At 42.2% G+C, this 17103-nt stretch overlaps 1 protein-coding gene across 2 annotated transcripts in view; it reads left to right on the top strand.

Annotated features, from left to right (window-relative positions):
- PTPRG (protein tyrosine phosphatase receptor type G) overlaps positions 1 to 17103 on the top strand; it is a 583893-nt gene that overhangs the window by 380620 nt on the left and 186170 nt on the right. For both annotated transcript variants that reach the window (XM_073569806.1, XM_073569808.1), the window contains exon 7: positions 16100 to 16257. In XM_073569806.1, coding sequence (XP_073425907.1) covers positions 16100 to 16257 — 158 coding nt within the window. The remainder of the gene's footprint in view (positions 1 to 16099; positions 16258 to 17103) is intronic.

Genomic DNA, 17103 nt, shown 5'->3' with positions numbered 1-17103 from the left:
ATCAAAAAAAGGGGGGGGAAGTGAGACAATGATGACCATAAAAGGTACATGGGCAAAAACAATAGGGCACACAATGGTGTCTGGACATGGGAATGTACATAATATTGCAAGTAAATCATACAAAGTTGAAATATACACCATAATCCCATATGTAAAAAATAACCAGTCACAGTGACCCTTAATCAAAGCTAGACAGCACTACCATAGGCTGTGAAACCAGCCACCACTCATGGTAAGTGCTAAAAATGAGGTAAACTCAAAATATTCACACAACATCATATTACCTTCAGACTGGTCAGTGAAATGAGTCCACCCAAGTGAGCCCTCCCCAACGCACGTTTTGGCTAGATGGCCTTCATCAAGGTATATACTTGCAATATTACCATATATACTCGAGTATAAGTCGAGTTTTTCAGCCCCCTTTTGGGGCTGAAAAAGACCCCCCTCGACTTCGGGTCACAGTGCCAACTTACCTGGTCCCCGTCATCTCTGCGGTCCCAGTTGTCTCCGCGGTCCCCGGTGTTCGTCTGCGGTCCCCTGCAGCGTCCTGGCGGCGGCGGGTGATGATAGGGCCGCGGCGGCTTTCAAAGTCTCTGCGCGCCGCTCTCTCACGTCCTCCGGCAGTGACGTGCAGGGGGAGCGATGACGTGGAAAGCACGCGCCCTCTGCCTGAGTCACTGAAGAGCCGGCGACGCTCAGGAGCAGCTGTCATCAACGTAGGTGAGTATATAGTGTTTTTTTTTTTTGTTTTGTTTTTTTTTTAAATTCCAGCAGGGGCAGCGGCAGCAACATGATAGGATTACCAGTAATCCTATCACTTTGGGGGCAGCATTACGGTATTTGGGCCACCATTCACTGTGCAGCATTTATGGGGGCATATGTTGTGCAGCGTTATTTGGGCCAGCATTCACTGTGCAGCATTTTGGGGGCATACTGTATGTTGTGCAGCATTAAATTTATCAGTATCTTTGGCAATTCGCACCCTAGACTTATACTCGAGTCAATACATTTTCCCAGGTTTTTGAGGCAAATTTAGGGGGGTCGACTTATACTCGGATCGACTTATACTCGAGTATATACGGTATGTACATTCCCATGTCCAGACACCATTGTGTGCCCTATTGTTTTTGCCCGTGTACCTTTTATGGTCATCATTGTCTCACTTCCCCCCCTTTTTTGATTATCCTGATATACTTGAATAAAATTGTTTACAAATTTGCTAAATTTGTTTTGGACTCCCTTTTTTTGCTGTTTTTTCTATATATTTTATATATCTCTTTGCGATTGTCCTCTATGTCCAAATAAACTGTATCCCTTTGGTTGGTAATATTATACATAAGTGTATTTGTTTTACTACTTATTAATGGGTTACTTTTCCATGATAATATTATGATCACAGGTCTGAATCAACAGTTTTGATTAATTTTACAGCTTTTCTATCTATATAAGGGACTTAATGAATTAGCGCGATTTGTGAATTACCGTATATCACCCTTGCGGCTTTGCACTTGCACTTTATTTCGACTCATAGTCGTACATTATATATGATTTGCCTATAATCATATATCTCAATTATATGTGCATATTCTCTTTAGTTACTGGATTTATGTGTTTATGTACTGAATTATATTTAATATTTCACTATTTTTCCTTTTATGGACACTTTGTCAGTTTGAATTTTTTTCTTCTCTTTATGATTTTTTTTTTTTGGGTGACTTTTTGCTCCTTTGGACGTCTTCCATTTTGTACTTTGTTAGGTTTCAACTTTTTTTTGCATCAATAAATCCACGCAATTAATGATCTAATTGGTTTTACTGTTTCTTATTGGCGTATTTTTGTGCCATCCCACCTTCTATTCTGCTGTGGTCAGGTTTTGATGCTCATTGTGCCCATATGTAGATTCTTTCAGTTATGGAAGTGATGCATGGGAATTTTAACAGGTGTTTTTTTTTTTTTTTTAGCTCATGGCCTTGTTAACACCAAGCTGCAATGCCCTTTGTGTCTGGACTTCTTTTTATCACTAACTTTTTCATTAATCAGTGATGTTGTACCAGATGGGCAAGTTTTTGTCCCTAGCCCTCGAGTATTGGGTGCCTTTGAGCAGCACCTCAACTTCAAAAACTAACTGGTCGCTTGGAGTCTAATATATCTCTTTATTATATAGGGGCTATCATAGCATTTTTTTAAATTTTTTTTTCAAGAAGTATCATTTCTCCTTGCGGAGAATGACATGCTAAGCATGTAGAGATGAGGAGACTTAAAGCCGCAATGCTCCTCTGGGAAATATGCCAATTATGCAAATTGTCTCTTCAGAGAGGAAGAGGACTAGAACTCTAGTGCCACCTATTGGAAGTAGCAATCCTAAAAGTCAATGTCGACCCGTTAACGTGCCTTGTTACATGACTTAGGATAAAAACCTTCCTCTCTGAAGAGACAATTTGCATAATTAGCATATTTCCCAGAGGAGCATTGCGGCTTTAAGTCTCCTCATCTCGACATGCTTAGCATGTCATTCTCTGCTAGGAGAAATGATACTTCTTGGATATCGGTCAGACGCCTCTCTCACAGCCAAACCAGATCTCCCACTTTGCACTGATGAGGGGCAGTACCCCGAAACACAGTGACTGCAAATTGAGATTCTGGCTTGGCTTTTATCCTAAGTCATGTAACAAGGCTCGTTAAAAGGTCGACATTGACTTTTAGGATCGTTACTTCCAATAGGTGGCACTAGAGTTCTAGTCCTCTTCCTCTCTGAAGAGACAATTTGCATAATTTTATTTTTTTTTATTACGCTCCTAAAATTATAACAGCAATTCCGATATTGAATCTGCTATTGTTAATATTGTGGATGGCATTACTGACTTGTAGAATACGAAGCAGCCGCTTCTCCAACTTTATGATTTAATTCCATCGCCTTGTTATTTCTCTGATCTATTTTCTCCTTAGTCCTATATATTTGTGTAGTTTCCAAGGGAGCGAGTTTGGTTTCCATCACCTTGGGATGACCCGCAGTGCAGCGGAAATCAAAGCAGTTACTACAAATAGTTTAGACTAGAAGAGTGAAGTTCTGCTTTTGTGTTTGGGCAATTGATATAGAAATGAAAAAAAAAAAAAAGAAGAGGATCAAGACATAAGACTGGAGGGTTTGGATGTATGGGGAGCTCGCCTTTGTGCTCCCCCTCCAATCTATTTGTGGGATAAGTTAAAATGTTCTCTTCTCGGTACTTGCTGCACTACATCGGGGAATGGATAGGACCCAGACAAGAGTAGATTATTAAAGTAAACACATATTGTATTGCAAGATGTAACCGAAGAGCGTGAAGATGGCAATGAGTGAGCTGGCGGGACTCCTTGACTTCACATTCTGCCTTGGTTATAATTCACCAGACTGGAGCACAATGCGGTGATCTTCCTTGAAGTGTTGTATTGGATTCTTTAGAATTTCGCATTATGTGCTTTCATGTAGATAGAATATACATTGTAGCGACGGAGGCAGCTATTGAAGAAGCGAGCCGCCGGCTATTACCGGGGACGGGCTCCTAGGGAACAGTGTTGCTGTTAGCGGTGGCGGATTGTGTCCCACACACTTTGCTTAACTCTTCTTTCTGTATAATAATGAATGAATGGAAGATGTTCTCCTGTGTTGAAGATTAGAGGGGACATGATTTTAATTCTTTGAAAGGAACGATGAATGAAGACATCCCACACAATCGCCCTTTGCGTCATTGACTTTGGCCATCAAAAAGAGATTATAGATGTACCCACCTGACTTGTGCTCTTAAGTACAACATTGTCATTTATAGGGATTCTTGGCAGTAATATATATACTGGAAAAAAAAAAAATTATATATATATATATATATATATATATATATATATATATATATCACTGTGTTTGCTCCCTTTTTTCATAAGGTGGACTCCAAGATCTAAGACTTTATCAGAAACGTCCTTTTTCTCTCAATTATATTCACAAATTTGTTTAAATCTGTATTAGCGAGATCTTAAATTTGTGTAAATCTGTGTTAGTGAGATCTTAAATTTGTGTAAATCTGTATTAGCGAGATCTTAAATTTGTGTAAATCTGTGTAAGCGAGATCTTAAATTTGTGTAAATCTGTGTTAGCGAGATCTTCTCCTTTGCCAAGATAATCCATCCACCTCACCACCGGCGTGGCATGTCAACAGCATCTGGATCTGTCACACCTGTGAGGTGAACGGATTATCAAGGCAAAGGAGAAGATCTCGCTAACACAGATTTACAAACTTGTGAACAATATTTGAGAGAAAAATGCAGTTTCTGAAAACTTCTTAGATCTTTGATTTCAGCTTTTGAAAAACGGGATTGCCTTTTATATTTTTGTTAATTTATTTATTACCCTTATGTTCTAGGGTAAATGTGGGGTATATGTTATATTACCTTACCCTATAGTACACTTTGTAGGTGGAGAATTACTTTGTCCACTGGTCTTGGCAGCCCATTTTGGAAATGGGAAGATGGGTCTTGCTGGCTATGTAGGTGCCAAAGCAATGACTAATGTTGTATCACTTATGGCTACAGGTGTAACGTTAAGATCTTGGACTGGGATGTAGAATCTGTAGTAGAGCCCCCCCCCCTTGATATGCCATTACCTCAAGGGAAAGTATCACTTATACATGACACATTTTTAGCATCTGGTGTAGTCTTATTTTCAAATGTTTTCATTTTTGGTAAATTTTTTCTATATTTTGATGATTAAATGGGTATTCCTATCTCCAAGATCCTATCCAGATATGTAGTAGGTGTAATAATATTAGCAAATACCTCCGATTAAAAATGTAGTATAGTTTTTCTGATTGGCTATGTCTCTTTCCTCATGTACAGCCATTGCAGAACCTTACATATCCATGGTTATGACCAGTAGCAACTTGCTAACTGTTGTCATATCAGTGATCGTAACCATGGATACCTAAGGTAGCCTAGTTAGCAAGGCCGAAAAGACATTTGTCCTTCCAGTTCAGCCTATATTTCCATCAGAATAAATCCCCAGATCTACGTCCTTATAAAGAACCTAATAACTGTAAGATACAATATTCTTACGCTCCAGGAAGACAGCCAGGCCTCTCTTGAACCCCTCGACTGAGTTCGCCATCACCACCTCCTCAGGCGGGAATTCCAGATTCTCACTGCCCTAACAGTAAAGAATCCTCTTCTGTGTTGGTGGAAAAACCATCTCTCCTCCAGACGCAGAGAATGCCCCCTTGTGACCGTCACCTTCCTTGGTATAAACAGATCCTCGGAGAGAGATTTGTATTGTCCCCTTATATACTTATACATGGTTATTAGATCGCCCCTCAGTCATCTTTTTTCTAGACTAAATAATCCTAATTTTGCTAATCTCTCTGGGTATTGTAGTTCCCCCATCCCCTTTATTAATTTTATTGCCCTCCTTTGTACCCGCTCTAGTTCCATTATATCCTTCCTGAGCACCGGTGTCCAAAACTGTACACAGTACTCCATGTGCGGTCTAACCAGAGATTTGTACAGAGACAGTATAATGCTCTCATCATGTGTATCCAGACCTCTTTTAATGCACCCCATGATCCTGTTTGCCTTGGCAGCTGCTGCCTGGCACTGGCTGCTCCAGGTAAGTTTATCATTAACTAGGATGCCCAAGTCCTTCTCCATGTCAGATTTTCCCAGTGGTTTCCCGTTCAGTGTGTAATGGTGATACTGATTCCTTCTTCCCATGTGTATAACCTTACATTTATCATTGCTAAACTGCATCTGCCACCTTTCGGCCCAAGTTCCCAACTTTTCCAGATCCATCTGTAGCAGAATACTATCTTCTCTTGTATTGACTGCTTTACATAGTTTTGTATCATCTGCAAATATCGATATTTTACTGTGTAAACCTTCTACCAGATCGTTAATAAATGTGTTGAAGAGAAGAGGTCCCAACACCGACCCCTGCGGTCCCCACTGGTCACAGCGACCCATTTAGAGAATATACCATTTATAACCACCCTCTGCTTTCTATCACTAAGCCAGTTACTTACCCATTTACACACATTTTCCCCCAGACCCTGCATTCTCATTTTGTGTACCAACCTCTTGTGTGGCACGGTATCAAATGCTGTGGAAACATCAAGATGTACCACATCCAATGGCTCACCTTGGTCCAGTCTATAGATTACCTCTTCATAAAAACTGATTAGATTGGTTTGATAGGAGCAATTCTTCATAAACCTGGTCCTGCAGTGCCTGCACACGAGGAAAGATACATTAATCAGAAGAACTATACTCCATTTCTAATTGGAGGTATTTGCTAATATTATTATTATTACACCTACTACTTATTGGGATAGGATCTTGGAGATGGGACAGCAGCAGCCACTTGGACTATAGGAAATGGTGAACAGGAGGTGGTTATAGACATCTGTGGGAGAGTGTTCTGGTCATGCTCTGCATATGTGCAGAGGGCATTGTGCTGGTAGGTGGAGGAAGTGAGTTGTGAGATTGCCTATTGTGAATGGTGGATCATGTGTTATCTACTGTATATAGAGGTGTTATCAGTCATTGTACAGGAGGAGGAGGAGGTGAGCTGTGACATCACCTATTGTGAATGGTGGATCCTGTGTTATCTGCTGTATATAGAGGTGTTATCAATTATTGTATAGAAGTGGGAGGAGGCGAGCTGTGACATCTATTGTGAATGGTGAATACTGTTATTTAGTGTATATAGAGTTATCAGTCTTTCTACAGGAGGAGGAGGTGAGCTGTGACATCACCTTTTGTGAATGGTGGATCCTGTTTATCTACTGTATATAGAGGTGTCATCTATCATTGTACAGGAGGGGGAGGAGGTGTGCTGTGACATCACCTATTGTGAATGGTGGATCCTGTTTATCTACTGTATATAGAGGTGTCAACTATCATTGTACAGGAGGGGGAGGAAGTGAGCTGTGACATCACCTATTGTGAATGGTGGATCCTATGTTATCTACTGTGTATAGAGGAGTTATCAGTCATTGTGCAGGAGGGGGAGAAGGTCAGCTGTGAGCGTTACGTTTTATGAATGGTGGATTCTGTGTTATCGATCATACTTAAGGGCCTGTCACACTAAGCGATATCGCTATAACGTCACTGGTTTTTGGAACGTTATATCGCTATGTCTGATACTTGCCTCCGACCGCTCCCCCGCTGATTATCGCTGATCGCGCGAGAACGTCCTGGACCATTTCTCGTCGTCAGCTTCCTGTTGTGGAGACGAGCGACACGTGGACACGGGCGGGAGGAAGTCAGGATCGCCGCGTCTGACAGGTAAGTAGCGACCCCTGCGATGTCGCTGGTGAGATCTGCCTGTGTGGCAGCTCACTAGCGACCACCTAGCGATGCACCAGCGATCCTGACCGTGTCATATCGCTGGTCGGGATCGCTGGTGCATCGCTAAGTGTGACAGTACCTTTAGAGCCGTTGCCTAATGTTGTAATTCTGCCTCTTCTACAGAACAAGAAGCGTAAGCCAATAGTCGGACAAAGTCGTCAGGGCGTAAACTGACTTATTTAATATTTTTGGATACATATTGACATGTAACTTAAAAAAATCACCAAAATTTCTTGACACTAAAGATAAAATTGTTGTTCTGGCCGCGTCGCCTACATGCTGCTGTGCTTGGTTTGAGCAGTCATTTTCTGCTGACAGACTCCCTATAACCTTGTGTCCATCACTCATCCGTGTGTAGCGCAGCGTTTGATTCCGGACGCCACCAGTATAAATCTCTGCCCTTCTCACTCGTTTTACGTTTTCCCTTCAGTCTCTATTTGTGTTTCCTCTTGGAGAATTAAACAAGTGATAAAGCGAAGCTGTGAAAACTTTGGTATCAACTCCGCACTTCATGAGCGGTCATAACAAGTTAGCATTTTTCTTAATTCATTAGCATGTTAAAACCTACCTATGATTGTGCTTCTGGTTTGCTCCAGATATATCTATTTTTTTTTTATCATGGGCACAGCTCAGTTAGGACCTGAAGTGATACAAAAGTGAGTACACACTACGACCAATCATCCTCCTAGTTACAGACGGTCTTCTCAGCACTATAGTATTAGAGTACTTGGGACCAAAACTCATTTTGTGGACTCCTTTTAGCTGAGCCCACCTCCCGAATACCATAAATGTTGACGCTGTGAGTGTTAGGCCTGTTTCACACTTCCGTTTTTTGGAGTCAGGCAAAATCCACTGTTTGGGGGAAAAAATCGGATCTGACGGATTTGCCTGGCGGATCCGTCTTTTTCCCCATAGACTTGTACTGGCGGCGGATTGTGACGGATGGCCTTCCGTTGGGTCTGTCATGCGACAGATCCGTCATAAAATTGGCGTCCATCAGCCAGAAAAAAACGTCCCTAGGAACGTTTTTTGTCTGCGTCGAAAAGACGGCTGGTGATGGATCCATTGCCTGGTATAATAGACGCCTATGGGCGGCGGATCCGTCAACTGATTCCGTTTTTCCTCTCTATCTCTATCTCTCGATCTCTCTCTCGAATTCTGTAGCTTTAAGTTTTTTACACTAACTGCTGTGACGGATCCGTCAAAAAAATGGATCCAGTGCATCAGTTTTTTCCAAATATGTAACGGATCCGTTTTTCAACACCTTGGCGGAGTTTGACTGACGCCAAAAACCGGAAGTGTGAAACGGGCCTTAAAGGCACAATAGGAGAAATCTATAATAATAAAAAAATTTTTTTGACAACTTTAAAGGGTACTGATCATATAATAAATGTTGACGTGTGTGTGTATACAGTTGTGTGAAAGTGTTGACCCCGTCCTGATCTCCTATTCTTGTCACACTTAAAGTATTGTCACACTTGGTGATGCACCAGCGATCCCGACCAGCGATATGACGCAGAGCCGTGAAAATAAAAATATTTTTTTTCCTCAAAAAAAAAAAGATTTTTAGCCAGCATTTTTTTTTCACAAGGGTAGCAGGATAAATTGGACCCCAAAAGTTGTTGTTCAGTTTGTCCTGAGTACGCTGGTACCCCATATGTGGGTGGGGACCACTGTTTGGGTACACGTCGGGGCTCGGAAGGGAAGTAGTGACGTTATGAAATGCTGACTTTGATGGAATGGTCTGCGGGCATCATGTAACATTTGCAGAGCCCCTGATGTACCTAAACTGTGGAACTCCCCACAAATGACCCCATTTTGGAAACTAGACCCCCAAGGAACTTATCTAGATGTGTGGTGAGCACCTTGAGCCCCCAAGGGCTTCACAGAAGTTTATAACGCAGAGCTGTGAAAATAAAAAAAAAAAATTTTTCCTCAAAAAAATGATTTTCAGCCAGCAATTTTTTATTTTCACAAGGGTAGCAGGATAAATTGGACCCCAAGAGTTGTACAGTTTGTCCTGAGTACGCTGGTGCCCCATATATGGGAGGAACCATTGTTTGGGCACACGTAAGGGCTCGGAATGGAAGTAGTGACGTTTTGAAATGCAGACTTTGATGGAATGGTCTGCGGTCGTCGTTACGTTTGCAGAGCCCCTGATGTACCTAAACAATAGAAACCCCCCACAAGTGACCCCATTTTGGAAACTAGACCTTCCAAGGAACTTATCTAGATGCCTGGTGAGCACTTTGAACCCCCAAGTGCTTCACAGAAGTTTATAAAGCAGAGACGTGAAAATAAAAAAAAAATTTTTTCCACAAAAATATTTTTAGCCCCCAATTTTTTATATTCCCAAGGGTACCAGGAGAAATTAGACCCCAAAAGTTGTTGTGCAATTTTTCCTGAGTACGCTGATACCCCATATGTTGGGCACACGTCGGGGCCTGGAAGGGAGGGAGCACCGTTTAACTTTTTGAATGCAAAATTGGCTGGAATCAATGGTTGCACCATGTCGCGTTTGGAGACCCCCTGATGTGCCTAAACACTGGAAACCCCACAATTCTAACTTCAACCCTAGCCCCAACACATCCCTAATCCCAACCCTAACCATAACCCTAACCACAACCCTAATTCCAACCCTAACCCTAATTCCAACCCTAACCCTAATTCCAACCCTAACCCTAATTCCAACCCTAACCCTCTTTCTAACCCTAACGGAAAAATAAAAATAATTTCTTTATTTTATTAGTTGATCCTGCCTATGGGGGTGATAAACGGGAGTTTTGTTTACTTTTCATTCTATTTTGATCACTGTGAGTTTATCAAAGTGATCAAAATGAATGAAGGGAAATTGCAGCCAGCGGGTGCACTGCGCATGCGCCTGCCATTTTCCAATATGGCGGCGCCCATAGTCCGGGACTGCGGGACACCGGGAGCCATAACGGCACTCGGTGAGTACCGGGGGCGGAGAGGAGGGGCGATCGGAAGTCGGGGGGAGCGGAGGGAAGGCGGGGGGGGGGGGGAGATGATGACAGCGGTGGCACATTGCCTCTCATTCAGTGGCGGGGGGCAGATCGCCCCCGTTAACGGGTGGGGGGGTCGGATTGCTGTCACCAGCCATGTCCAATGCTACAGCAGCGTCGGACATGGCTGGATTGTAATATTTCATCAATTTTCATTGATGAAATATTACTATCGCTCTGAATGGCTGTTAAAACTGAAACAGCCAATCAGAGCGATCGTAGTCACGTGGGGGCGAAGCCACGCCCCCTAGGGTGAAGAACAAAGCCCCATGTATCTGCGGGTCGGGTGACCTTTCAGTGACCTAGGTCACCTGACCCGCAGGGGGGCTTTAAAGTCATGACACCACATAGGCGTCACTGGTCAGATTGGCACCAGTTTTCATAACGCCTATGTGGCGTCATTGGTCGGGAAGGGGATAACGAGAAAAAAATTAACTTGTTTTGAATTTATCGCATGGCTGCAATGAAACAAAGAGTGACAAATTTAAAGTCGTCTGAATACTTTACGAACCCACTGTGTATATTATATTGTGTGTGTGTGTGTGTGTGTGTGTGTATATATATATATATATATATATATATATATATATATATATATATATATATATATATATATATTTTATACACACACATGCATATGCACGTGTTTGCATACGTGCACTTGTATGCATGCACATACGCACACACACCTCAACTATATCACAGTTCCCTTACAACAGGCTGTAATTTTGTAGCTCTTGCCTAGACATTTTCTCGGGGAGGACAGTTGTGCCATGTAAATTTGCCTTGGGCCACATGAGCGTTGCCAACTGGGCAGCAGTCGCCTAGGCATAACGAGGAAGAGGGGAATTTGTTGGAGGGCAGCACGACTTTTTAGATTGGAGACGAGTTCAACAAACTGCGAATTTGCCTCCAGCTCAGGAAAGCCTCAGCTCCGACTTTTAGCCCATGATATTGAACCTGGAGAAAATTCGATAATGACTGTAGGGCAAGTACATAACATTCCTACTGTATCTAATTTAGTGAAGTTGGAGGACTTGTCTGATAAGTCTTTTAATTGGCGAGTCTATAAATGATCTGTAATAGTGACGGGAGGCGGGACACTCACTCTGACTTTACGGAGCAGTTTTCAGTGACTTCATCCACTTCCAGGTATTTTTTTTTTTTATCTACAGACATCGAATTGTCAAAATTCAGACATGAATCATACTCCTCGAATTTTAAACAGGCTTCCTGCCATCCATCATTCATTATGTTCTCCCAAATAGTTAAACTAAAGGACAGAATTAAATGAAATGTAGACTGCTTAATACACTGTGTATTTAATATGAAAATCATCCATTATTCATAGCTGGAATTTGAATAACTTTGAATTTAGCGTTCCTGTTCTTCTATCACTTTGATGAACAATTAATTATTAAAAAATGATACTGTCGGCATATGGTGAGGACTTCTGTAGGTTCCTCTGTACTACTCCTGGTACACGGGCTTTGTAATTCTCCTACAGAGAACCTCGACATGGGGGATACATTACACAATGCTTCTTAACAAGCTCAAAAAAAATGCAATGTTGGGGGGGATTTAGGATGTATTAAAACCGTTTTTACAAATGTGTTTTATTGTGCTTGAACGAGTCATTTACATTTGCCTGAAATACGTCTGGAGAGGGTGAAACTTCCCTTACAATGGATCTAAAGGTGGTCATGTAAATTTAGAAAATCTGAACACTCCAGCTAAAGCGATTTGTTCCATTAGGTGACATTTAACAACAAACAACCATTCTACACAACCAATGACAGATTGTCATCATTTGGAAAGAAGTCGGCCATTTTGAATTTTTTTGTCCAAAATTTTGGTGCCGTTGATAAATACGAGGTAATGTATATATGGCTAGTTTGCTACGTCAACAATGTAATTTTTTTCACCAAATGGCCAGACGATTACTTGTTCAACTGTACTTGTATCCTCTATAGAAGTGAAAATGCTGAGGATTTCGGCAGGTAGCTGATTCGCAGGGCTCCCATCCGGTAGCCACAGACTACGGATTTGGCTACTAGACCAGGACCTTCCGAATCTTTTTGATCATCTCTTTATGTTCAGAAACACAAGTCATTACCCAAGTTCAAAGCACCCTAACCCCCTCCCCGGCCCTGACCTCTTGTTTTTGTCTCTTCTTAGACGTCCAGATATTTGGAATCCCTTGCGATCAACTGGGAAACATACCAGCAAGTGGTGAATTTTCCTACAGTGCCTGTCCAAGGAATATGGACCATTAGACAAATCTTAGTTAAATTGATGGTCTGCTTGGGTAGCTCACAGGCAGGATTTGTCCTCTTAAACTCAAGACACACTCCCTGTGGACACATGATAAAATCTCGGTGGCTCTGTGGTTCACACTGTTCCTTTTCACTGCTTGGGTCCTGGGTTCAAATCCCTCCAAGGTCAACATCTACAAGGAGTTTTATATGTTGTATTTGCGTGGGCTTCCTCTGGGTTCCCCCGTTCCTCCCCAAACTCCAAAGACATACTGATAAGGAATTTAGATGGTGAACCCCAATTGTGACAGTGATAATCATGCCTAGAAAGCACGATAGAATTAGATGAAGATATATAAGCAGAAGCATAAATACATTTCATGGGTCAACCACATTTTGACCAATGTGGACACTTCTTGATAAATGCTAAAAGCTCATCTGTCGATAAAATATTCCTACCAGCTTTTCTCTTCTTGATCATCTATCCATTGTCTCCCATGCACATAAATGTGGGGGAAAAACTGCTGGCAGATCCCTGGCAGTGGCTTATTTCCCCAGAGAACAAAATGATTGGACCTTTGAATTCAATCTACCCATTCCTTTGTTCTCCTGACATTATCTGCTAGGAGGCCACCTTGCACGCTGGCTTGATGGTAGGAGAACTCCACCAAAATTGGCAACTTTAGGTACCTTTTAGAAAGCGTGCATCCCACACCTTTATTGTCAAGTGTCGTTCAGTGGAAATAACCCCTTTTTTAAGTGTTTCACTGTTGCGCCATTTCCTTTTCACCATCGCACTTCTAGAGTAAATGTCGACTTTTCTCTTTTTTTTTAATGGCTTACGAGTTAATGTGTTATCCTTCCAGCGCCTTCTCTGACAAGGCGTTTACAGCCTGTCTTCTGACTCTATTACCATTGCAGTCATGTTTCCTTTTGCAGAGATAAAAATTGAACAGAATATGTTATTCACTGAAGATGTCCAAAGAAATGCTGTTTGATTCCCTGCAAATCTCTTCTTCTAGATGTCTTGGTCTTTGGGAAAAAATGTGGTTTTGTAGCAAATCTTTAGAACCTTACTTCCCAATAACTGGATATTGATTTCTTTTGTGCGGTCTCCATCTCTGGGATCGGCTGCCTCAGCTGTGATGCTTTTTGGTCTATCATAGGACAATGATATAATGTTGGTGTCCCTTTGTAAGCCGCTCGGAAGCCTCCTCCATCTGACAACTCTTCCGTTATTTTTTTTTTTTGATCCAGAGGGTTGTCATGTTCATTTCAGAGAATGGACGGAACAGCTGTCATCTGGCAGTTCTTCCATTCGTTGATTATCGGAGATGCTCGCCATTTGTCAGCTTCTTTATGATATTCAGGAGTGCTGTGCTAGGCTTTCCGGACCTGCCTTTTTTTTTTTTTTTGTCATTATGATAGACCTTGGTGATTGGCCATTAACTTTACCGTGTACTGAGAATCTAACTTACAATAACATTTTTGACAAATGAGTGGATTCAGCTATTGAATAAAATCGTCAGCAGGTTTTGGCCATACAATCTGATGTAGGGACAGAGACCCCGATTCCAATGATATGTCGCTCAGTTTACTAGGTGCAACAGTTGTGATAGAATCACAGTTTTCTCTGCTGCAGAGCTCAGAATGCTGAGCCCTTTATAACCCCGCCCAAACCACTAATTGGCTGCTTCCTGTATACAATGTTTGACAGCTGCCAATCAGTGCCGGGGGTGTGGTTAGACTAGGAGGCACAAGACACCTAGTCCTGTAGTGATAATCACTTGCTGATAAATCACTGATTTTATTGAAATCGCAAAACACAGCCCAGAAAGTGACACATCGCTGGGATTGGGCTTTCTGCATCATACTGTGCTCAGATTGCATAGGAAAAACTACTGATGGATACTAAAAGGAACCCATCACAATGAGTAATGTGTTCCATCTTCAGACATTATATCAAGCAGCAGGAGCTGTTATGTGGGGGAAAATGGACTTTTCTATGACTAAACATTATCCATCCTTAGGATTGGTCATAAACAATTGCTTGGAGTCCAACATGCAGCATCTCCACCGATCAGCTGTGAAATTCCAGTGGCCACGGAATGGAGCCAGAACACTGCAGCTCCATACTCTGCCTAGTGGCCATTCTTTGTTAATGCAGCTCAGCTAACATACATTTTAATATTGGCTGAGGTTCCGTACCCAAGAACGGCCATTACACAGTATATAGAACTGCCGGGACTGCTGCTGTGGGACTCAGAAACAGCTGATCCGATATATTGAGGACCTATTTTAAAGCTAGGGTCACACAAGCTTATATTCTGGTCGATTATGCTAATCACACTGAGAGTTTTGATCCAAGTGTGACTATAGCGTAATATGAATTTCTTGGATGAGGAGAAGGTTGGGGGGGGGGGGGGGGTTCTCCATTATCTCTATTCTGTTATTGGAAGTTAGACTGCACTCAGATTTCATTGGAGTGCAGTCCAACTTTTTTTCCATGGACTCACCAACTTGCATGGCCGGGTGCGATCTAATAATTGAATCGAACTCGGGCATGCTGCGACTTTTCCTTTTTTTTCCCTTTTTTTTTTTTTCTCTTTCTTCAGACCAGCTCTGTCCAAGCGAAAAAAAATTGGACATCTGTACAACCCCGTAGAATATCATTGGTTTGAATATCTAATATTTTGTCAGATCGCACTCAGACTGAAAATAGTGGTCTCAGACAAGCTCTTTATTTCCATCTTCTATTTTAATCCTTTAAATTCTGCCATCTTTATGCTTAGCAGTGCAGTGGGCGGCCCTAATCGGTGTTTGCCTGCCTTCTATGTATGTAGGACCTCCCACTGGACTGCTCTGCATGGAATATAAATTAATGAATAAAACACAAGATATATCTAGTCTTTTGCTACAAAACTTAACATCAATCTGCTTCTCTCCTTCCCGCCTACACCTTGCTACCTACAGTTCGGAACAGGGCACGTTCCCTTTAAATGGGAGTCACCGATCCGCAGGTTAATGGGCTTCCTATCAGTGTGGCTCCAGTGTGTCTTGGTGTGATTGAGATTGGTTCCAGCTTAATAAATACGGTAGTTTTCCAATGTGGATACATTATTCTCTGTGATTTGTGAGTAGATCGTCCTAATCATCGTCCTAATCATACAGTATGATGTACAGGCTGTCGTGAAATCTACTCGGTGTAAGCAGGGTTAACTGTATTTTCGTGTAAATGCTGCGCATACCATAGGGATATCAATTATTCAGCTGAGAGTGACTAATTTCTCTGCATATTTGCATTTATTAACCGTAGTGACATCCGTATAACACTCACTGGTTACACCGAAGGGTAAAATCCAGTGGTCACCAAAAAACTAAGCTATGCAACATAAATTTATAATAAAATTTATTATCTGATGTTTTTTTTTATATATATATATTTGTTTTTTACAGAAAAGGAAACCTTTCTGGATCCATTTATCTTGAGGGACTTACTGCCGGGAACTTTGGGTAGTTTTTACCGATATACCGGATCCCTTACGACGCCTCCATGTAGTGAAATAGTGGAGTGGGTCGTATTTAGCAGACCCGTTCCCATCTCGTATCAGCAGGTAAGTCACCAAAGGGGTTGTGTTTCGCCATAAAATATTATACTGTCCTGATGGAATGTTTTGAAGACTAAGTGAAGCCAAAAACTAACATAAAATGAGGACCTAAACCCGGATAGCGTCATATATGGGAAGCCTGAGGTTCTAAGCGCTCTCTACGGGGGGCTGCATTAAGGAAAGAAGAGGCAGAACTGTACAGAGGGCATTCTACATTCTCTGATCTGCTATCAGATTTTATGATACAACCTACATACGTTATTAAAGAGGTTGTCCACTACTTTTTCATTGATGACTAGAGATGGGCAAACCCAAACAGTAAAGTTCGGCGTCCGTACCGAACACCTACTGTTCGGGCATGGACACCAAACAGACTTCACCAGGACCAGGAAGTCCGTGTTACTGTTCGGGTTCGGTCCCCTGAACACCGGGTGTTTATTGCGCTGTCATGGGCATGACGGCGCGGCAAACGCTGCTTCTTATCGGCGGTAAAATTATTACCGCCGATCAGACAGCCGCGGTTCCCGCACTGTCAAATGACAGCGTGAGCGGGCAACTGTGATCGGAGGTATAACGTTTAGTTTCGGTCGCTGGAGTCGGCTGATGGGACTGCTGCTCCCATCTTCCGAAACCTGCTGCCCCTAATAATAGTGAGACCAGGAGCTGCTGATGGGAGTATCCATCAGCCGGTGCCTGCGCTGTAAATAAATAATTTAAAAAAATAACGGCGTTGGTTTCCTTGTATTTTTGATAACCAGCCAGGCAAAACTCAAAGCTGGAGGCTGCAACCCTCAGCTGTCAGCTTTCGCAAGGCTGGTTATCAAGAATAGGGGTCCCCCACGTTGTTTGTTT

Source organism: Dendrobates tinctorius, unplaced genomic scaffold (genome assembly GCF_039654945.1).
Source record: "Dendrobates tinctorius isolate UK_male_01 unplaced genomic scaffold, ASM3965494v1 ptg000027l, whole genome shotgun sequence".
In the NCBI taxonomy this organism is placed as follows: Eukaryota; Metazoa; Chordata; class Amphibia; order Anura; family Dendrobatidae; genus Dendrobates; species Dendrobates tinctorius.
This window is presented reverse-complemented; position numbering and strand designations above follow the sequence as displayed.